The 23,684-nt window shown below is 41.2% G+C and overlaps 3 protein-coding genes across 4 annotated transcripts; all 3 read left to right on the plus strand.

Moving 5' to 3' along the window:
• Positions 1-2,807: 2,807 nt before the first annotated feature.
• LOC103711137 (BAG family molecular chaperone regulator 1) lies at positions 2,808-4,842 on the plus strand. Its single transcript, XM_008797157.4, has 5 exons — positions 2,808-2,974; positions 3,074-3,623; positions 3,730-3,986; positions 4,074-4,220; positions 4,310-4,842. Exons 2-5 carry the CDS (start codon positions 3,371-3,373, stop codon positions 4,580-4,582), a joined length of 930 nt encoding a protein of 309 aa, XP_008795379.1. The 5' UTR covers positions 2,808-2,974; positions 3,074-3,370; the 3' UTR covers positions 4,583-4,842.
• Positions 4,843-7,779: 2,937 nt separating this feature from the next.
• Positions 7,780-9,592, plus strand: LOC103711136 (BAG family molecular chaperone regulator 3-like). The gene is made up of 4 exons (XM_008797156.4): positions 7,780-8,423; positions 8,510-8,766; positions 8,848-8,994; positions 9,099-9,592. The coding sequence occupies exons 1-4, from the start codon at positions 8,156-8,158 to the stop codon at positions 9,291-9,293; spliced, it is 867 nt and encodes a 288-aa protein (XP_008795378.2). The 5' UTR covers positions 7,780-8,155; the 3' UTR covers positions 9,294-9,592.
• Positions 9,593-15,364: 5,772 nt separating this feature from the next.
• LOC103711135 (ARM REPEAT PROTEIN INTERACTING WITH ABF2-like) lies at positions 15,365-22,048 on the plus strand. 2 transcript variants are annotated; one of them, XM_008797155.4, is made up of 3 exons: positions 15,365-15,578; positions 15,821-15,920; positions 20,165-22,048. In XM_008797155.4, the coding sequence occupies exon 3, from the start codon at positions 20,188-20,190 to the stop codon at positions 21,859-21,861; it is 1,674 nt and encodes a 557-aa protein (XP_008795377.2). In that variant the 5' UTR covers positions 15,365-15,578; positions 15,821-15,920; positions 20,165-20,187; the 3' UTR covers positions 21,862-22,048. The 2 variants fall into 2 exon arrangements, with proteins under 2 accessions (XP_008795377.2, XP_038982566.1); XM_039126638.1 differs by lacking the exon at positions 15,365-15,578 and having other exon boundaries at positions 15,607-15,920.
• Positions 22,049-23,684: the final 1,636 nt, after the last annotated feature.

A 23,684-nucleotide genomic window follows, 5' to 3' on the forward strand; every position in this document is an offset into this window, starting at 1 on the left:
TCAATTACGAATCAAACACGCCGTGAATATGGCTATTCTGATTTCTATTCTAATTCATTCCAACTCCGATTCTAATTTTATTTTCAGTCGCGAATCAAATGCACTTTTAGAATAATTCCAAAGAGGTGCGGAGTATTACTTGGAGCTTACATCAAAAAAAGATTGCATTGCGCACGGTAGCTGTCTAGGCTCCAATAGAAATGCATGTTGGCTCATCAGCAGAAGATGCTTACTATATTTTGATTGTAGTTTCGCGGATGCATCAGCAACAATGATAATGGCCGAGCTCTTTTATTGGCTCACAGTGAAGGTCTCGAACTAGAGAGAGATTACATACAAATTAACTTCGAGATGGAAACTTTGGGAAAGGCTCCAGCTAAAGATCATATTGGACTTTTAGCGAGTCCTCTTTGTGATCACCAGCACGAAAGTAGAAGAAAACGGCAAGAAGCTTGGCGACTACTGGTTACATGAAATTTTGGTGGAATGTACTAAATATTCGTGAGTTCGTCTTCGAAAAAATAATTTTGTAGTACATATTGCCTCCTTGCCATACTCCATTACAATGGATGCCAAGTTTCTTCATGCACCTTGGTGGTCTACTAGACCGGTCCCCCATAAGGTTCGGTTCATCACAAATCCTAGCCTATTTCTCGACCAGCAGGAAGAATATAATAAAAAAGATAAAGAAACTGAAAGAATAAAGGAAAACCATGCATGAAACCGACCAAGCCTTCCTCTTTTAGGAAACCCAACACGGTACGACTCATCCGCACCAAAACATTATTATCAGCCACAATTATAACATCTAGACCAGGCCAGGTAATAAAGAAGACAAATTGAAAGGTACAAACTACTGCGAACCTAATAATCAACTCCTTTCTCTTGCAAGGTACGTGATAATCACGATCTTGTGATCCTGTCTTCACTTAATTCCCAGCACTACCAGCCAACTCCAACCTTCTCTAAATTGGGTAATGATATAGAGTCACCACCTTCCCATGCACATCATCAAACTATCATTTATTCAATCTCTTTATTTTTCTTTGTCACGAGATTAATTTAAAAAAAATATTTACGGCAGGCAAAATTAATGATTAATTTAGAATCTTAGATTAATTCAGATTGCTCGGTGCAAGGGAAGGCGCCTTGTCTCCAATCGGGCCCGGGTCAACCCACACCAGTTTCCGTATATAATATATTATATCTATATAGACGCGTGGGTTACACCGTCCCTTGCGTGGCCAAAATGGACGGCCCAACGATGCCCACGTGGTCAAAGCAGGCGGCCCGTCGGTCGCGTGCTGGGGGGCGTCGGTGGAGATCCGGGCGACTGACGGCGTTTTGGAAGACGACAAGACGGCTGGTATGCCCAAAAGTGGCGGGTCCCACGTGCACGTCAAAGGGAGGATGACACGTGCCTAATCCGGAAGACTGTAGGTTTCCCTCTAGTCTCCAAGTTCGCTCCGCCTTCGGAGCTCGCGGACGAGAAACGGAAAGAAAAAAAAAACCGAAAAGGCTGCCTGTTTGCTAAGGCTGGAACCGGATCTCATTCAGATCAGACACAGTATATCTACATTTATGAATAAAAACAAATATAGATATAAATATTTAATTATTATATAAATTTTTTATATTTATTTTAAAGAGATATAAAAAATAAATTATATAAAATATTTATATAAATTTATTTTATATTTATTTAATTAATTATATAAATTTATTTATATAAATATAAATCCCATACTATAAGTATAAATATAATTTGGATAATTTTTTTTTTTGCTGCAGCAATCATACACATCTAATATAAATATATCCAAAAACATCAAAATATAATAAATTTTGGAGTGCTCTAGGCAACTACTTCTTCCCAACCCACAACCCTCTAGAATGGTCCGCCACAAACAAAACTATTCAATCTGCAGCTTCTTTGACCTTTCTATAAATATGCTTAGTCTGTAAGGCAATATCTCTTTTTTAACATGGTCCGAATATTCCAAAGCAAAGGGTTAAATTTCTACACATAGCATTTCCACGCACTAGAGTCTCCCAGGCCTCCGAACAAAATCTCAGAATTGGGTTAAATTTTATTATTATAAAATTTAATAATATTACTAAGTAGAAAATAAATCAATATAAATCAAGTTAATAACATATTAATGTGATAACTATTTTTTAATTAAATATTATATAAAATTAAAAAATAAATGAAATCAGTTATTCGGATATATACAGAATAGTTATTTATTTATATTTATTTTTTAAAATATTTTTAATATAAATACAGATATTAATATTAGTTAAATGCTTAAATTTTCATCAATATCCCCATGTTTTATCTAGGCGTCCCTGCCCAGTTCATCACTGCTTTTAGGATTCATATCCTATGGGAGGGATTGGAGATGGTACAAATCTTAATGTCCAGAGTTTGGGTGACGTGTCGTCCAACTCCCAACAGCTGTATTCCGCCATGACGGACGTGTCCTGCGACAGGTGAAAGAAGTCAAAGTCAGATTGCTTGAGTTAATTACGAGAAAGCCGCTGCGTACAGGCACCGCGAGTCGTCTTGGATGGTATTTCCGTAGATTGATACAACTAGAAGGTAGGTCATAAAGGTGATCAAGAAGGGGACAAGGAGAGGGAAAGGGGCAACAGAGATTTGTCATTAGATTTACACTTTTGGCCTGACAGTAGTATACGTGGACTTTGAAAGCCGTGATACACATCCCATCGTCCCCCCCCGGATCAGTGTCGGTGATGCCTGAGCTTTCTTTTTTTTTTTCTCGTCAAAATGCCTGAGCTTTCTTTGGAAGCTCCACGTTGTTGAGTGAGTCGGTAGAAGAAGCAATCCTTTCTTTTTCCTTTTTCCTTTTTTTTCCCCTAAATTTCTTTTGCTTTTTTAGCCAATTCATAGTGGAGGATGGAATTCTGCTTTTTTTTATATATCTTAGCTTTTTAAGCTTAACGTAAGGTTCGTTTACTTTGACTGAACTTTCTTGACATTTAAATTCCATTTCTTTCTTTTTGTGTTTCTTCAATATCTTATTTTTAATTATTATTTATATATTAGTCGGCCTGTGTGGTTCGTCTTCTCCCTCTTCCACCATTCCGAGCGTTTGTTTCCTCGAGAAGAAATAAAAATAGAGACAAGGCAGCTGCCAAAACCCAATTGTTCGCCACCATCGATCCATTGTTTCATTGTTCCAATTCTTTCTCTCTTTAGAGGTGAAGAGATCCGAGGTTTTTCCGGCCATCGCCGGTGGATTCTGAAGTGGCGTCGGCGGAATGATCTGATCTCCCTCCAAGATAACTATACTAATCCAATTCGAAAGGAGTAGCGGAGGGGATCGGTCTCCATCGAGAGAAGATGATGTCCACGAGGAGAAAGGGCATGGCGCCGGCAAAGGCCAAGCCGGCATTCATCCCGGTCATAGAATCTCCGACCACCGCCGCAGCCGCGACGGTGGGCGAGTGGGAGGTCCGGCCCGGCGGTATGCTGGTCCAGAAGCGGGACCCCGACTTCGCCGCCGCCGCCGCCGCCCCCGTTCCCACGATCCGCGTCCGCGTCAAGTTTGGCGCCGTCTACCATGAGATCTACCTCAGCTCCCAAGCCACCTTCGGTAACCCACAAAACAGCTGGCTTTTTTCGTTTTTCTGTTTCTCAGAAATCTTTTATTTCCCCCCTATTCCTGGTAATTGTTAATTTCATTCAACGAATTGGAGCAGGGGAGTTGAAGAAGCTACTGTCGGCGAGGACGGGGCTACATCCGCAGGACCAGAAGCTGATATATAAGAACAAGGAGAGGGACTCCAACGCCTATCTCGACGTCTCCGGCGTGAAGGACGGGTCCAAGATGGTGGTGGTGGAGGACGCAGCCGCCCAGGCCAAGCGGTTTCTGGAGATGCGCCGCCAGGCCAGGATCGAGAAGGCCTCCAAATCCATCTCCCGGATCAGCCTCGAAGTCGACAAGCTCGCCCCTCAGGTCCCTCACATTCCCATCAACACCAACATTCTCTTGATCAATCCAATCCACAATTCTTACGAATCTTTGCTGTTTGGTCTCCCTCAGGTGTCGGCATTGGAGACGGTCATATCCAAAGGAGGCAAGGTGCCGGAGAAAGATGTGCTGAGCCTTATCGAGCTGCTGATGACTCAGCTGGTTAAGCTGGATGGCGTCGTCGCCGATGGCGATCTGAAGCTCCAGAGGAGAATGCAGGTAAGTTTTTTATCAAAGCATTGCAGACCAATCTTTCCATGCTCGAATTTATCATTCTACGGGCGTTGGTCGGGTTGATTCATTTGCAGGAGAGGAGGGTGCAGAAGTATGTGGAAACACTGGACGTGCTCAAGATGGAGAATGCGATGCCGAGGGCGGCCAATGAGCAAATGCCGGCACGGCAACCGCAGAAGCAGCAGCCAAAGAAGCAAGCGCCGCCGTCAGTGGTGGTGACAACGAAATGGGAGACGTTCGATTCGCTGTTCTCGCCAACCGCCGTCGCCTCGACGGCGACCTCGACCTCGGGCAGCTCGACCGCATCATCCGCTCCCACCCCAAAGTTCGATTGGGAATTGTTTTGAGTACAGAAAAGATAGATAGGAATAATCCGGTTAGGGGAAGCTTTGCCTGGCCTCAGGTGGATGGACGGTGCCGTATGCGATTGGGTTTGGTTGATCTTTTTTTTTTTTTCGTTTACTTTTCTTCTTTCCAATAAAACAAGCTTCCTCTACCGTTCTTTTTGCTTGTGTACATATGGAATGTGGAGGAGGTTCTGGTCTATAAAACTCTCCTATCAGGGAACGACGTTACAATAAAAAGGGTTTAATTATGATGATGGAAACCTCTATGCTCCGGTCAAGCAGAAAAAGTTAGTATAAAAATTTAAAGTATTATTTTTGTTCGGCTTACAATTAAATTATGGAGGAAAGGGTTGGTGAAAGGGAGTTTGGTGTTTCCTACACTTTCACTATAACGCTCGAGCGCTCAATCCAAATGGAGTTGAGTGTGATAATTTTTATTTTTTTGGTAGAAAGTGTGATAACTTTTATTAAGAAGCTTGTACTTGTGCTAATCAGTCTTTTTAAAGGAAGATGATAATCATAATTAAATTAGCTGTTCAGATGAGAGATAGGTGGATCTTGGGAGCCGTAGGACAGTCTTGTTATGGGCTGCTTTTTGAAAAACAACAAAAATCAAAAAGATAAACTTAGGCAACTCAAAATCCATGCCCCTCAAATGACAGATGATCTTGTTATGGATTTTGAGATTCATGTATTGGGATGGTTAACTGCTAAAGTTTATTTTGCTAATCATGCCTAACAAGGTAAAGTTAGACAACCCGACAATGCACCATCTTATATGGAAGGAGAATGCAGTTTGGGTTAAGTAAGATTCAGTTGTAGTCGAAGCAGCATTATCATGCTATTATTCTCTCTGGATCAAAAGTTCGATTTAAACTGAGCATGCTTTAGATGACATCTAACCTCTAAATTATAAGTTGCCAATTACGCATTTTTCAAAAATTTTATCAAACGCATCGGCAATCAATGCCAACATATGTTTAGTTGATGGTAATTAAAAAATTATAGAGGCTGCAAGGCTGCTTTCTGATTAGCTGGTTATAGTTATAGTTCAACTTACTTTATATATACGAACAAAATTTATCCATATGGGTAGGTGAAAGATCTTCAAGTAGTTCTTTTTTTTAAAAAAATAGATAATTTAAACCTTATATAACAAAAATATATTTTATTTGAGAAGTAAGATAGGTGGAAATTCATTTGAATCAGGGCATTGTTCGGATCGAATTCAAGTCTCTTCTTTCGTTTATCAGAGACTCTATCAATTTTACAAGTTGACATCCTTATTTGTATATTTGATTAACTACATATATTTTAATATATGATTGACAATGAAGAATAGCCTATTGACTCGAGTTAAATAAATGGGTTTATCTTAGTAGTTGTGCTTATTAAAAGAGACTCTGTGTTTGAATCTTGGGAGGTATTATCCGGTGTTTTGCACTTCTTTTTTATTCAATTATCCCCCCACTAATCAAAATGAGAAAGAAAACAAAATGGCTGGTTACCCCATCTTTACATGCAGGCATTTCAGATATGATAATTTTATATGACAAGTTATTAGTGCAATATCTTTTATTTCTCGTTTATCTGAGTAGCACTGCGAGTTTTCTGTACCGGAACATAAACATCCACACAACTATAATGCCAGTGCCCCAAAACAGCCAGCCCAAATGTCCCATGTTTATACTTAACCTGGGTTGTTACTACTAAATGGACTTTTTCTTTATCTTTTTTGGTACATTTAGGACATCTATTTCACTGCCAAGGATCTTGCTTGATATGGGTCCTTGCTGATAAAGTGTACTATTTCTTTAGCATATTTATTCTTCTTCTTAATTTTTTAGGATCTAATGTGTAATCTAACATAGAATAATTCTATAATTCCATTAAAATCTATTACTCCCATTACCTAAAGTATGTTCCAACCTAGATTATATTTATAGTTCAACAACCATTTAAGTCATTTGACCGTATTCATCTATATTCCAGAACTGAAGACTATGCTATTAACTTTTACAGCTATCCGTATACACGTGAGACGATAGGTGAAAGTAGTAAAGAAAGTACAATCTCCATCACAAGAGTCATGATTTCAAAAGTAGTAGTTCCTTGTCTCTTGGTCAGGAAAAAACCACCATCCATGATATATTTCCCTATGATTCTCTATCATCAAATAACCATGATTAAGTTTTAATTGTACTATCATTATTACACCGTCCTCTTGCTCTGTAGCTGAGATGGACGGAGACTGTTTTACCTTCCGTCATTTTTTTTTTTTTGTAACTACTTACGTTTCGGGTGGCGGACAGGGAAAAGGTTACGGATACCACAAGCTTTATGATTTGCGTCAGTGGAGATTACGCCTCTTAAAGTCTAATTTCCGTCGCGGTTGGACGACAGGTGACGTGTCCCCCCACCTCATCCTTTCTGGCAACCATCCCGAGTCATTTTTGTAGTTTTCTTAATTTTGACGGTCAAAAGGAAAAGCCATGCAAGAAAGGGAAACGGACGGAACCAACCCAAGCCTACATGCCTGGTAATAAAATAAAGAAAGGAAACGTGGAGAAAGATAGTAATGAGACAATAGTTAGGTACAGAAAAAAAAAAAATTTGCACTTCTCAGTATAGGATGATGAAACGTATATTTCGGGAGACGTCATATTTATCGTCGTTTACTGAACGGCCAGAAATTTATCGAGAGAACGAGCCATGATGCAATGAATTGGAAATACAGAAATAGCTTCTTTATCTTTGTGGATAAAAATGGGACAGCGATGCATCTTTCGCACGAAAAAAAGGATGGACTGAGATCTGTGTGGCTGCGGATCCAACGGTGTTCGGTGCCAAAGATACATCCAGGATAAAACTATCCTTCTCCTACAATGGTGGGAAGCATCGTGCCCAGAGTCATTATTTTTTCAGCTACACCTTTAACGCCGTCTCCAATTGATGGGTACTTATTTTTTGCATAGGCCTCGCATTCTAGTGAAAGTTGGTAGAAAAGGCTCCGTGTCGCTCTTTCTTTGATATTAATTATATGTTAATTGAATTTTTATGTGGTTAAATTCTGTTAATGGTAGAAAGGAGAATTCCTAGCCCAAAGAGGGACATAATTAGCTGATGGGTTATTTAATTTGACAGCTAATCCTTGTTTTTATGCTTATAAGTATTATATATTCTTCCCTTCCCAGCCGCAGTTGTTACGTTGTCCCTCTCCTCTCTACCTTCCGGTTTCTTTCCTTCCTTCCACCCTCCGCTATTTCGAGGCCTTCGTCCAAATACAAACAGGGAACTCCCACAACCCAATTTTTTCTCCAAATTTCGAGGCCCATTACATTGGTAGAGAGATTTTTCCGTTCCTGCGTTGGCCGCGGAAGATTCCGACCATAAAGAGAGATCCGTGGAGGAGGCGGAGATTGACGAAGAGATCCCATTTTCGCCGGCTGTCTCCTCCTCTTGCCTCTTGCCGCTCAGCATGCCTTCTCTAGACTCCGACTTGGCCTTTACCGGCGCAATTTAAGGTCCATTTCAATTCTTCTATCGGAAAAAAGAAGAGATCCAGAGAAGAGGATGCTAGGGAGGACGAAGAGCCCGGTTCCAGCGGCGGCGGCGGCGGCGAACGCATTCATCCCCATGAGAACCTTCACGGCGGCCGCTGTGGTGGTGGACGAGGCGTACCCCTGGGAGTTCCGGCCCGGCGGGATGCTGGTCCAGAAGAGGGACCCCGACTCCGCTTCCGCCGCCGCCGCCGCCGCCGCCCCCGCTTCCACCATCCGCGTCCGCGTCAAGTACGGCGCCGCCTACCACGAGATCTATCTCAGCTCCCAATCCACCTTCGGTGATCCCTGAACCAGCTCTTCTAGAAATCTCTTGTTCTACCGTTAGTCATAGTCATCAACTAATTTCATCAACGGATTGGAGCAGGGGAGCTAAAGAAGCTGCTGTCGGAGAGGACTGGATTGCATCCACAAGACCAAAAGGTGATGTACAAGGACAAGGAGAGGGATTCCAGCGCCTACCTCGACATCTCCGGCGTGAAAGACGGGTCCAAGTTGGTGGTCGTGGACGACCCCGCCCGCCGGGCCAAGCGCTTGCTGGAGATGCGCCACCAGGCCAAGATAGACAAGGCCTCCAAGTCCATGTCCCAGATCACCCTCGAAGTCGACAAGCTCACCTCTCAGGTCATCCACATTGCCATCAAGAACACCCTTCCTCACATTGATCTAATCCATCGTCTTGCTGATGTCTCTACTGTTCGACAGGTATCCGAGCTGGAGGTGATCATAACCAAAGGTGGAAAGGTTGCTGAGAAAGATGTGCTCGATCTTATCGAGCTGCTGATGATACAGCTGGTCAAGCTTGATGGCATCATCGCCGATGGGGAATTGAAGCACCAGAAGAGAATGCAGGTTGGATCCAATCGCTATTTGATCGAACCATCAGCATATTATTTGCATATGCAATCCCAAGTTCGCAAATCCATAGGTTGTTGGTTGTTTGGGCTGGTATGCAGGAGAGGAGAGTGCAGAAATATGTGGAGAAACTGGATGTGCTCAAGGCGAAGAATGCCATGCTCAAGACGACCAAGTCGGTGGTGACCACCAAGTGGGAGACTTTCGATTCTGGGTTCCTGCCAACCACCCCGGCGGCAGCCACTTCAAACGCACCACCCGTCCCCACCCCAAGGTTCGATTGGGAGTTGTTTTAGAGTACAGACAGGGAAATGGTTAGCGTAAAGTTTTCTAGTGGGATGGTCGTGGCCGCCCTGCCTTCCATCAGGTGGATGGATGGGCGTCCGCTATATATGATTGAGTTTGATTGGTCCACTTCTCTCGTATTTCTTTTGGTTCTCTTTTTTTTTTTTTTTAGCCAAGCTGCTGCTCTTCGTCTTTTTATGTGTGTATATCTGGATTTTGGAGGGAGAGGTCTGGTCTACAAGACTCCTCTCATTAAAGTTGGTCCACATGAGAAATAAGAAATGGATTTATGGTGGTGGAGGTTTATTCCCGGTCTTCATTTGTGTTGCTCGACAGGAAGACATGGTTGCATATCATTGTTCATCATTAATCATTATTAGCTGTACAGATGTGACTCCAAGGTCCCTTGCTTCATGTGGGGGATTGGTGTAATCTAGGGTTAGGGAAAAACTATATGGGCTCGTTTGGTTCGCGGGAAAAGAAGGGGGGAAAGTGTGGTCAACGGGAAAGTAATGAGATGCCTCTTGTTTGGTTGGAGTTTTCAAAGGAGAGAGAAGGGAAAGTTGTATTCCCATGGGAATGTGATTCCCACATTTCATGGGAAAGTCTTTCCCATGAGAAACATGGGAAAGTTACTTTCCCATGAGGCGGGAATCACTCCATTTTTACTTTTTCCCAAAAAGTCCCTTCAGCATTAAAGAAGCATTAAAGAGGCATTAAAAACCTAAATTTTATTAAGGGCATAATAGGAATTATGTATAACTTTCCTAGGAAAGTGGATGGCCAACCAAACATAAGCACCTTGGAAATTTGTCACTTTTCCATGGTCAACCAAACATGCCAAAAGTACTTTTCTAGGCATCCTCTTCCTAGGAATTTGTTTCCCAGGAATCATATTCCTAGGAAGGAAAATGCTTCCCGCGAACCAAACGAGCCCTATATCTCTCCATCTATGTTCATTAAATTTACAATTTCATACAGAAAAAAAAGGAGTGGTGGAGAGATAGCGTGAGCAACAGACCAATGATGAGATGACGAGGGACCTCCAGAGTTGTTTTGTTCACCCCGTTTCCCCAGTTCCCATCATATCATGTTGGTAGTAGGCCATTTTGCCAGAAATTATTTGGTGGATCGACTCCACTGTAGGGCTCGTTTGGTTCGCAGGAAAGGGAGGGGGGAAAGTGTGGTCAACGGAAAAGTAATGAAATGCCTCTTGTTTGGTTGGAGTTTTCAAAGGAGAGAGATGGGAAAGTTGTATTCCCATGGGAATATAATTCCCACATTTCATGGAAAAGTCTTTCCCATGAGAAACATGGAAAAGTTACTTTCCCATGAGGTGGGAATCACTCCTTTTTTATTTTTTCCCCAAAAAGACCCTTCAGCATTAAAGAAGCATTAAAGAGGCATTAAAGACCTAATTTTTATTAAGGGCATAATAGGAATTATACATAACTTTCCTAGGAAAGTGGATGGTCAACCAAACATAAGCACTTTGGAAATTTATCACTTTCCCATGGTTAACCAAACATGCCAAAAGTGCTTTCCTAGGTATCCTCTTCCTAGGAATCTGATTCCCAGGAATCATATTCCTAGAAGGGAAAATACTTCCCGCGAAACATCCGAGGTTGTATTGCTATTATATATATAAAAAATGAAGCGATTTCATTCTAAATTTATAGTGGACCAGGTCTGCCGAAAAATTTCTTCAATGGCCGGCTCATTATTTATCGCAACAAAAGTCTGCCATAAAGGAGCCACCTCCCATCCTACGCAACCTTTTTCTTTATACATTATCTTAGCACGGAAGCTATATTAATATGTGACCTAAAATATTGATTTTAGAATAATTTTGGATGGCCGATGACGAGGGTCCATCATATATTTGTGTCCGGAGAGTATGATAAGCATAACAAAGGTGCTAAGATTTATCTCGACTGATTAGCATTGTTCTTTCTGTTGGAGAGATCTCAAATTTGATCGAGATGATTGCGCCCAATGTTAACCATTGATTCAAGTTAGGTTGAATTTAAGGGCTTCATGTTATGGCAAATCTAGACAAGTTTGGACTGGTTTAAGTTATATGAATTTTTCTTTGATGTAAACCCAATTTGAAAAAAAAAAGTTTTAATGTTTGGTGTTCAGAGTTGATCCGAGTTCATAAAATTAATGCATGTTTAATTAGTTTAACCCAAAACTTTAGGTTAAGTTTGCTTAAACAGCGTAGTGCAAGGATTTCAAATTCAGCAAGAGATATTGACTTGTCATACAGTAATCTTGTCCAAAATAGAAGACTTCAGCAGACTAATATGGTTTTATAAATAGCTCTGTAACCTTCTCCTATCAGAAATGAAGCATGTAGGAGGTGTCATTCTTTTCTTAAATATATTATTTTTTATAAAATTATTCCTTCAATTTCACTTACTTCATTGATAACTGTTCAATAATCCTCTCAAATCACAGTAGTATCTTGAATATGAGGAGTGGTACAAGCTTTGATTCTCCCTGTTGCCCCTTGTTAATGTTTTAATTTGTGAAAATAACCATTTGGAAAACACTGTCTAAATCTTTTACAAACTTTGGGATATAATGTCACAAATGAGAAATTATGACTTTATTTATGAGACTTTCTAAGCTGATTTTATGTTGTTTTAGACTGTATTTTGCAGAGCTGAAATGAATAATGAATCGAATATTGTGGAAAATTCAACAGTCTCTTCTATGAGCTCAGAACCAAAATTCAATCCTTTAGGACTAAAAAGAGGCTACTTGTCTAAATCTTTATGTATTTAATGTACTAAATGTATAGAATTAGGTTATGATAATGCACTAATAGTTGCTAAATGTTGAATTTGGTAGTTAAATTTACTAGTTATAACAACTCTACTAGATTCAATAGACTAATAAATGGACCCTAACTTTATGTTTCTATATAATTGTCTCAAGAATTAGTATTTCTGCCTAATGATTCTAATCATTTCACCAGTAGCAGAGGGAAACAAAAACTAAAGCACATCTAAAACGAAATCAGCTAGTCTTTCAGTATGCATGTATCAAAAATCAAAATGAGCACCTCTGTCGAAAAAAAAAACAAAACTATCAAATGATAATCTAGTTGTAGCCCCTACTCCCACTTTTGGATGAAGGATAGATGTTGCCAACATATGTGCCATTCTTTACCAAAGTAAAGGAAGGAGAAGGAAAGAAAAATAATTTGGCATCCGTTCCTTTTGGATTGACAGTACGAGTTGAAGATTTTTCAACAAACAAATTGCTGCAAGGTCCTTGAATGATTCAATGCAAGTTAAATATGGTGACCTTACAATGATTTTAGTTCCTAATAGAGGCTTCTTTACTCCTGTTCTTAGGTTTTCAAATGTTGGCATTTGTTTTTGGCTGCTTGTAAAATGTCCTCTGCATCTAATGGAATTTTCTGAGCTTGGTGTTTTGTTTATAGCTACATGATTTTTGTAATGCAAGAATTTTCTCTCTCTCTCCACATTTTAATGGCAAAAGAAATCAACCTATTCAAAAATTCAAAATTTCTAAAATCAACAGGAAAAGAAAGTCCAACCTCTTTATTTAATCTCTCTAGGTTTCGTAGCAAAAGGTAGACCGACAATCCTTATGAAGACAGCTACTCGTTAATGATCTCCCTAGGATCTCCATTCTCAAATAATAAGTCAGTCCAACGTTCTCTAGAGAAGATCATATAGGATCAATCAAGATGTCTTAACTTTAAAAGATCGACATCATTGTACTAAAATAGAATCCAATTGCGGCAAAACTAAATAATTTGTTTGAATAACCTATACTCTATACAGATATTGGTTCATTTGGTTTGCGATACTGAAGATGAGCGCGATCATCCTTGTACTTTGCTATAAATAGACAGATAAAGTAAAACCTGCAAGATGCATCAGCCAACTTGATGTCATAAGGATACCATATTGTTTATGCTTTGTAAAAGTCTTTGCAACATGTAGTTATTTTTATCACTCTTCCCCCTTTTTTTAGTTTATACTTTCTTTTTAGTATATACTAGAGAATACAGACTCACTATCTTTTCTCTCCTATGTCCATCGCACCCTTGTGAGGCTGACTTCAGTTGGAATCGAGTTCTCGTCCCTTTGTCGAAGTGTAGAGAAATCATACCTCCCAAGCAAATGCTTCGTGTGTACCATTGTTGATAGGAGAAGCTTGGGAACCATGCTTGAAGACGCGCGGTTCGGATCTCATGCGGTGCATGTATCGCACGGCAAATGCCTAGGCACCCTCAAAAGCTGTCTCGTTATCCTTTTAAGGAGACGGGCTGTCAAACAAGATGTGCCATGTTGGATGCTATATATGACACCTCACAAAGGGATGCCAAGTAACCATCCGTGTTGAGATGACATCGTGGTTTTTTCACAGAGGATTAGGTTGTCGCCAGACCAGCTGGGTTATCATTAATAATTAAGTTACGAGGATCCATGCAGACAAGTGTTCCGTTTAACATCGACCATTCAATAAATAGAACTGGAAATCTATACAAAACTAAATAATTTATATAATATCTTTTGGTTAGTTTTTTTTTAGTGAGGTTCTGAGTTATTCTAAATGATATTAAAATTAATACAGCCTATGGTCCATATAAACTAGAGAATACTATAACATGAGTTGATATTGAATTTATGGTATTTGTGATTGGATTTAAATAATGAGGATGCTAAGACTTAAATAAAAGATGTATATAAGAATTGGTTTGTCTCAGCCCTCGCTCTCCCATAATCAACATCTGTCGACAACAAAGCCACTTCGTCGATTCTGTGCCTAGGGCGTGACCGATACTAGGCAGAGGTGGGGCAGCCTAGGATGTGTGAGCCACTGAAGCCCGGGGCCGAAGTGCATGGGGCCATGGGCAGTAGGGGAAGATGGTTGACTGCTTTATGGGGAAATAGTTATGGTACTGGAGACCAAGTGGAAGGAAGTGTAAGATGGGGATGAAGTCAGAGCAGAAGTGGATGGGCGTGAAGCAAAGTTGTGATAGGATCCATTGCGGAGAGCTATACAACCCTTAATCAATCGCCACAACATCCCATCATAGAGACAAATGACTATCAAACACCCGATGATCTTTCTCATAATGATGTATTGCGTTTGACACGTAACTCAATATATCATCTTTGACCATCATCTATCCTTGTGATAGGATGAAATAGAGGCTATCGAGAGTTGTACAGCTCCCTTCATGCAAAGTATGCACCACAAAATATCCGAACTTGTTAGTATATTTCTGCAAGAATATCCCATATAAAATCTTACCCAACCTATAGTCGACTAAGAATTTGTCCAAGGTCTGGCTTAAGGACGTCCAACCTGAAGATTTATTGGTTAAAGAAAAAAAAATCTATATATATATATATATATTCCTACAAGATTCTACTGCCGAACTTTGCTAGGTTGATATGGCTATGCCTAAATGGGAGTTGTTTTGAGTACACAAAACAAATCTAGTCCACTCGTTCCGGATTAGCCAAAGCCTTTATAATAGTATTTCTAGCTTCCAGCGTGGCTTCGCCCAATCAGAGCGCATGGGCAAGCACGCGTGGGAGGCCGAGCACAGGTGCAGCAATGAACCCTTATATCTGGCGTCAAAACCTAAAACCATTCTACTCTCTTCGCTTTTGAAGTACCATGTCACCAATTGGCACTCTGATCAAAGCCCACCAAAGGACCAAATTGAAATGCCGTGTTCGCGCGGAAGATTTAAATAAATGTTTCGATCTCCATGGAGCCCACTCTAGATTATAGAGTAACAAAGGAATCTCACTGATGAAAGTTACGTAGCTTCTAACGTACGATCCTAATTCGTTACACGGCTTGCAGCATTTAAAAGAGAAAACATCTAATGTGCGAGGCTAGCCCCTTTTTTTTTGTTTGTTTTTTTAACAGAGCCAACATGCTTGCTACAATGCTACCCCTTGGATTTTTCTTATTTCAAAAGCCCGTGACTCGCCGGGTGTTTCCAGGTGCGATACATGTCAACGTCTTGGGAATGCAAAACTTCCCACAGAAACAAAGAAAAGTCTGATTTCAGTAAAAATTGGAGACCTCCCACCTCAGCCGTCCGATCCCCGAACTCCCTCGGCGGCTTACACGGGTTACACCTCCAAGTACCAATTCAAATAGCTTATAAATAAATTTAGAGAAATACACGCGCAAAAATCCAGCGCCCTTCTCTCACCTCCGGCTCGCGATTAGAGGATCCTGTCGGACTCCACGGAGAAATATAGATCGACATTTCAAACGCTCGCTAGGTATATTCTCAGTTCTCTCTCTCTTTATATATACATATTGGCTCAAACCTCCTCCGCTTTCCTTCCTTATTTTCGTTTTCGATTCTTTTGAAAGCAAAGTCATTGTTTGACGCAACCGACCATTCTATCATCTTCTTTTTCTCCAGTTGAAGAAGAAAGTGTTTGGTCTTCTCTTTTCCCCACTCTCACTACTACTGTTCTCAGCTCTCCTTTTCTTTGGTGTTGTTTGGTTCTTAAAGCAGAAGGAAGAGGTGGAGGAGCCCATCGCAACAGCTGCTGCTCCCGTTAAAGCTACATCCTTTGGCCACCACACTTGTCGCCCAAGCAAAGAGATCCCTCGAGGTATTTCTGGAAACTTTGAACTAATTTTCCTCTCTCTTTTGTTCCGGCTGGGGATATTTTGGGAAGAATATACGGAGATTACACTCTTCTCTGTCTCCTCTACTTCTCTCTTGGGAGCCAAGTCTCTCTCTTTTTGGTTTCTGCGAGGATCTTTGTTCTAGTTTGGCATGACTTGATTTGATATTTTGGGCCGAACCGGGAAAGGTTCGACCCGGTCCACGGAGTCTGAACCGGATTCTTCCGTCCCGTTGGTTTCCCCGCGCGGAATCGTCCGCCGGGAAGGGCTCTGGGATGGTTAATGACTGAATAGACCTCGAACCTGTGGAGCTATTTTGAAACTTGGAAACGGTACGAGGGTATTACCGTAAACTGGTCCCGGACGGACGGAGTAAGGTATCGGCCGTGGAAAAGGTTAAGGCTGAGGCCTGGGAATGGGTTCAAAGGGCGGTCTCGAGACATCGGATGGTCCCAGGAGTGCGCTTTGGAAGGCAGGCCCTTGTCCTTCTCCAGGTCTCCTTTTCCCAAACACAAGCCCTGCTCAGGTTCACTTGTCTCATCTTTTTGTAGGTCCGAGTTGAACTCTTTTATCTCTTGTTTTTAAAATTTACACTCGGTGAGTTGACGGGTTAAGCTTATCATGAGGTTATCTCCTCTGAAATTCTCGCACTCATGATTATCTCCAATGCAATGCTGTAGCATTTCGTTTCTAGAGTATCAGAGATATTTTAACTTCAAGAAGAAAAAAAGATCATTCAAAGTATCGGACGCAAGTTGTATATGCAAGTCAAATGACATTGGGCTATATCCTAGCGGATGCCCCCCTCCTTCACATGGGTGGAGGTTTTCAGTTTGAATCCTGCTGGCGTTGTTTCATAAATATTTAGTCCAAGTAAGCATAGATAAACAAAGAGAATCGTTTAACTAAGGCAATATCAAGATCTATCGAACCGCTCGATTCAGATAGTACCGAGCCGACCTAATGCAAAATCGGATCGGTTCGACTATAATATTCAGTTGCATCTAGAACCATTATTGGACCAACCGAAACCGGTCTTTTACCGACCGAAACCTGCAGATTCGCATCGAGTCAACTCAGTTTCTAATTGGATTGGGCGTTATTACCGCTGCCACCACCTGATGCCTTCTAAAGGTATTAGGTTGCGTTGGAAAGGCTCGAGAAGGCTTTCCAATGCTATATATGTTGGACTTTAAAAGTATATAATTGATCATATTATTTTTTAATTTTTACATCACTACTTGATTTGAGGATATTTTATGTTGTTCATTTTATGAATTGTATCATTTTAAAACAATAAGATGCATCACGTAGATTAAACCGGTATTATAAAAACATAAAAAAATATAAAAAATATAAAAAAAGCATGAAATTAGACTTAAATTCATAGAAAAAGTTTGAAAAGAGTGATTACCAATTAATTTTTTAAAAAAAACTTTAAAAAAAATTAAGGCATGCCGGATCTTGAACCGGCACACCCTACCGGTTCAGTACCGAACCGTACCAGTTGCCGACCGATATGGGTCTTGGTACCGGTCCGGCGGATCTTGGGCAATATACATGACAAATTGGTCATATGTACTATAGTTGTTACATGGTCTACTGAAATTGAGATTTGTCACTTAATATGGTTTCACTTCAACCCCTATTAGTATATAGTTTTTAAGTTATGCTGTAAAACCTTGGAGGAATTGAATATTATAAAGGGAAATTGCGAGTTGTAACTTGAGTCTTGTATAGAAGAATGCCAGGGAGTATCGCCTGTGGAATGTATAGCACGCTTATTCTTCAACAGTTCAGTTCTTACACTTACTGGCTGTAATTAACGGTAGAACTACATATACGGTAACTGGTTTTTGTTAGGTAACTAGGTGCTTTTCTTTAGATGAGCCACAGTTAGATGCTTTTCACAATAAGATAGCTGCCCTCTTTCCCCTAGAGTTATAAGCACGAGAGGTTCGATGCAAGGTTCATTTCGACCATCCAGGTTTGCATCGATTCTTATGTGAAGATGTTTAATGGATGTTTTGTAGGAGTTTTCCTTCATAATCTGTAGTCCATCCTTTTTCTAAGAAAGACGATCTGGTTATATCCTTGGCTAGATCTCCATTTGTTACATAATTTTCATATGATGTATGTTGTCTCCCTGTATTTTATAGGTGTTGAGATACAGGAGCCAAATCTACTCTCTACCATTTTAGTGCAAGAATTTCAACCAACTACCTAGAGGTGGTTTGTGGATCCATCGTCATCGTTCATAATAGACGTGCTGGAAACAGCTGTGGTTGTCATTCAACTCCATACAGGAAGTATTTCAAGTCCAATCGGATCGTAATTTCAAAATTGCTGGATCTATTAGAGTGACAAAAGCTCGCATCAAGGTCCGTTGTCTCGGTACTGGATTGTATATCGGTGCCATCTTGTTACTATGTCAGTACGTCCGATACGGAGAGGTTGGTTCAACGTACCGAGTATTAATAGGCATGATGCGTTTTGTCACTCTGACTGGTACGGTATGATGCGTTTTGTACTGTCTGGTTTGGTATAGTATGGCATATTTTGTCCTGCCTAATTTGTAACTTAGTTTCGTATTCTTTTTAAGCATGCATATAGAAGCTGCATTATTTCTTGAAGCATATGGATTGCAACTTCAAATAGCACTAGAAGCATGATTTTGGAACATTATTAGTACCATTCCACCCCTTAGGAAGACTAATTAACGGTCACTTTTACAAGTCAATATGATATTCAAGTTGCCACTAAACAAAATCATATGGGGTTGGCACTCGAGAAAAAAAAATGGGACGAGCTTTCTATTTTGCCACGTTTTCTTTAGTGCGCATTTTATAGAAGAAACCAAAAAGTCATAGATTTCTTCTATTAATAGAATCATCAGTTTCGTGATTAAAAAAAGGAAGTCAAAAAAAAAAATGCAATACATACTACATCGTGAAATAATATACACCAAGCAAATTAGTTATTTGGCAAGTTAATACACACATTTAGATAAATCGATACATAATTTCTAGGACATGGTTTTCAACAGTACACAATACACGATATATAATATACAACTTAGCAAATTAGTTATCTAGCAATCCAATACGTACTTCCAAGCAAATTAATACACAAATTCTAAAATATTATATTCACCGATACATACTACATGTCTAGTGATACATACTCGTCGACTTTCTGGTACATACTACAAGTTTATCCGATACATATCTAGCAGTGATCCAATACACACTTCTAGATAAATCGATACATAGTTTTCAAAATATGTTTTTTTATCAGTACACAATATATGGCTAGATGATACACACTAAATAATTAATCATATTGCATTTATTTTTTAAAAGTTATGTGATTGACGAACTTCATTAGTAATAAGAATGTTATTCTTATTTGACTTTTGGGTTTCTTCTTTAAGATTGGTGTTAGAGAGACTATAGCAAAATAAAGTTCCGGCTCATAAGATATTCTTTAGTGTTCGCCAGACATGAGTACTGGGTACCTATAGTATAATGATGTTCACTGCTAAACAAAAAGATGGTGAATTGATGGTAGAGACAGATCACATATTAACTAATCTCAGACGGCGAGTTTAAAACCTGTGCAGTGTCAAATTTTGGAAAATAATAAGCCCAACATGACTCGATAAGTTGAGACTTGAGATACTGAGTTGAAACAGAGTTGATTCAGTAGTACTAAGTAGCTAGCCTCTGCTCCCACCAGCTAAAAAAAAAAAAAAGGAGTGGGTTAGAGCCCGAAACTTCCTCTTTTACTAGATCAGATCAGTGAACAGGCGTTTGCTTCATGGCCGTTACAGTAACCGATCCTTCCTTTCAGTACCTACTTTATTCTTCTCATAGTCCATATTTTATCCAAGATCTCATATCTTTTTAGCCTTCAAATCCACTCATTGCATGCAATCTCGGCCCACTGGCTTCACGGTACTTGTCGATTTGGTTGGTCTAACCTTGTTGTCACCAAAATCGAAAGAAAATATTCCCCGAAACTTGGTTGAACCCTGTGATTCTACCCCACGTTTGTTATTATATTAGCCTTTGTACTCTGCTGCTTAATCCACCATGCTCACCAACTACCTTTCTCCCGGAAAAACGATTCCTAGCTCCCCCTCCTCCCCCCCCCCCCTTCTTCCTGAAGGCTCTCTCTCTCTCTCTCTCTCTCTCTCTCTCTCTCTCATTGCCCAATTGTGTTTCAGATCACAGCCACTGCTCGCAACCAATGGCTGAAGACTCCGAGCCCATCGTCGACACTGACTCTGCCAACCACTGGCTGTCCCGAGCCCGGCAGCTCGTCCCCACCGCCCTTGACAAGTCCCGGGCCGCCACAGGCTTCCCCGGGCGCTGGAAGGCCATTGTTTCCAAGCTGGAGCGCGTCCCTCCGTGCCTTTCCGACCTCTCCAGCCACCATTGCTTCGCCAAGAACGCGCTCTGTACAGAACTCCTCCAGTCAGTGACAAATGCCCTCGCAGATGCCCTCGAACTCGCCAACCGCTCGTCGGAGCAGCCCTGCATTGGCAAGCTCCAAATGCAGAGCGACCTCGATGCGCTCTCTGGCAAGCTTGACCTCGCCTTACGTGACTGTTCCCTTATGATCAAGACGGGCGTTCTTGGTGACGCCGCCCTGCCTCCGGTGGCTGCCCGCAGCCACGAACCATTGGCCCCAGCACAGTCCAATGTGTGTGAATTGCTCGCCCGCCTGCAGATCAGCCATGTCGAGGCCAAGCACCGCGCGGTCGATGGCCTGCTCGAGTTGATGAGGGAGGATGAGCAGATCGTGCTTTCTGTGCTTGACCGGAGCAACATAGCTGCCCTTGTACAATTGCTCACTGCAACGGCTCCTAAAGTCAGAGAGAAGACAGCAACGGTGATTTGTTTGCTCGTAGAGTCTGGGAGGTGTGAGAAGTTGCTAGTATCTGAAGGTGTGCTCCCGCCGCTGATAAGGATGGCAGAGTCCGGGAGCCCGGTGGGCCGAGAGAAGGCCGTGGTGTCGCTCCAGAGGCTGTCCATGTCCGCTGACACCGCCCGCTCGATCGTCGGTCACGGCGGCGTTCGCCCACTGATCGAGATCTGCCAGACAGGAGACTCCATTTGCCAGTCGGCAGCTGCGGGCGCTTTGAAGAATCTCACCGCCGTGCCCGAAGTGAGGCAGACATTGGCTGAGGGGGGGATTATCAGAGTCATGATCGATCTCCTGGACCGTGGAATTGTCTTGGGCACCAAAGAGTACGCCGCCCAGTGCTTACAGAATCTGACAGCCAGCAATGAGAGTTTGAGGAGGTCGGTCATTTTGGAGGGAGGGCCGCGGAGCCTCTTGGCCTACCTCGACGGGCCATTGCCGCAGGAGTCTGCCGCCGGCGCACTGAGGAATCTCGTAAGCTTGATCTCGGCTGATGCTCTCCTGTCGCTTGGCCTCCTTCCTCGACTGGTACACGTGCTGAAGGATGGATCTTTAGGCGCGAAACAGGCGGCAGCATCAACCATTTGCAGGATATCCAGTTCGTCTGAGATGAAGAAATTGATTGGAGAATTTGGTTGTGCGCCTTTGCTTGTCAGGATGCTCGAGACAAAGTCGAACAGCGCAAGGGAGGTGGCAGCCCAGGCCATTGCGAGCTTGATAAGCTGCCCTCAGAACAGCAGGGAGGTCAAGAAGGATGAGAAGAGCGTGCCGAGCCTGGTTCAGTTGCTTGATCCCAGCCCTCAAAACACGGCGAGGAAGTACGCTATATCTTGCCTGTTATCTCTATCATCGAGTAAGAGATGCAAGAAGTTGATGATTTCTTATGGTGCTGTTGGGTACCTTAAGAAGCTCAACGGAATGGATGTGGCTGGTGCAAAAAAGCTGCTTGAGCGATTACAGAGAGGGAAATTGAGGAGCTTGTTCAGTAGGAAATAGATTGTACTGCTTTTCCCCTTGGTGCAATGTTCTGCTTCTATCCTCCTGTTTCACTGTCTCTATGAAACAGAGTGCTGAAGCTGGGAACTAAAAATTGTAATGCTTGCTCTTTAACTCGAGATGTAATATATACATTATTACCTTAAGCTTAGCTTTTCTAACTCAGATCCAGTTGTTTCTATGCTAAGACCTAGTATGATCTGTTTCTTTGATCTTAGATGTGTTTTGAGCTTATAGTGCTTTTCTTGTCTTGAATTGTTCTAATATAACCTGTGGCCAGGTCTTCAATTTTACTTGGACCTTTGGAGAGTATTTTGTGGTATTTTTAGAGTTAATTTCTCATATCATTCATTAGAAACCCTATAAATGGAAGTCAGCACTGTTGGCGTCAAGAAATTCTTGTTATGTGATGCTCCTTTCTTCCAAAATTTGCATAGTACTGATATCTTAGAGCCTTCCATGAGTTCTTCTCATTGACACACAAAAAACATAGTAAGTTGGTGACAGAATGCTACCGCCAAACCTTCATTCATATGTTTTGTTTTTTCAGAATAATGCCTTCACTGTTATGTTAATGTCCAATATCTTATTGTTTCGAGTTGCCTCATGTTGCGCATTGCACCAAGGTAATATTCTTCATAAGATTTGATGTCAATTTATCTGACGTAAATCAGGCGAATCCGCAAGTCGCTCAATAGCGATAGATAAAGTAATGTTCTTCCATTCGTTCTTTCATCCTCACGATCTTCCTGTTGAGTTTCATCAATCATTGTACAAATTAATGGAGTCATGATAAGATACAACTATTGTTATCAGGTAAAACATCTCTTTCAGGCTCTTCTATTGGCAAATCAGTCGCCATCATCCTTTATCGAATACATAAAGGATCCGTCTGCTTAAAAAACCAGAATTCTCTGTACCCTTTCTTGTTGAAAGTTTCCACCTTGCTTCAAGTAAATTACAGTTGTTTGTTTTCATCTAATTCCACAAGTAACCAATGGTAGGCTTCGGGTCCACATAATATGAGTGCTTGCTTGCATTCTTGGTGTTGGGAATTCACCGTCTGTTTTTTTTTTTCCTTCCAAAAAACAATAGCATGTTCATTTCTTTCTTTATGTTTGGCAGTCTTTTTCACTGTATTTGCAGCTTGTGAAATGCTACGACATCTTAAGTATAGGATAGATTTCAAGGTAAGCATTGGCTGGCTATTTAATTTGTTGGTTACCTGTCAATTTGTAGCTGCTACCAAATCAGCATATCTTCTGTGGATTAGTGCATGTCAATCTCATGATATCTACTTTAACCTTGTTTATGGTATGTTTCGTTCTGAAATTGATCAGAGGTGGGAAAGTGACTTCGTTTCAGAATCTGCTTTCCTTTAGTTTTAACTTTAGTATCACATATTTTTACTTAATATGTATTCCATGTAATCTATTCTGGATTAACATCCATTCATACTCTGTTATTATGGAGGCCTGAAATAAATTTTTTTGCTTACTTGGTACCCTCTCTCTCTCTCTCTCTCTCTCTCTCTCTCTCTCTCTCTCTGTGCAGATTTTAGAGACAGAAAGCCATGAGGAAAGTTCATCAAACTGTAATAGGGAGTATGTTTGTCAGTTCCCTTATAATAAACAATCACTTCATCGTCTTATATGCATGGACCAAGAGACCCAAAAAAAAAAAAGAAAAAGAGAAAGCTATGTAATGCATTGCAAAGGGGGAAAAGGAAAGGAGATGCTTGCTATATAGTATGCATCAGGTTCTTTTGGGAAGAAGGCCTTATGTGATCACCGCTGCTTTCAGGTTTTCCTTTACCCACGTTT

The sequence above is a fragment of the Phoenix dactylifera genome, chromosome 5 (genome assembly GCF_009389715.1).
Source record: "Phoenix dactylifera cultivar Barhee BC4 chromosome 5, palm_55x_up_171113_PBpolish2nd_filt_p, whole genome shotgun sequence".
Lineage (NCBI taxonomy): Eukaryota > Viridiplantae > Streptophyta > Magnoliopsida > Arecales > Arecaceae > Phoenix > Phoenix dactylifera.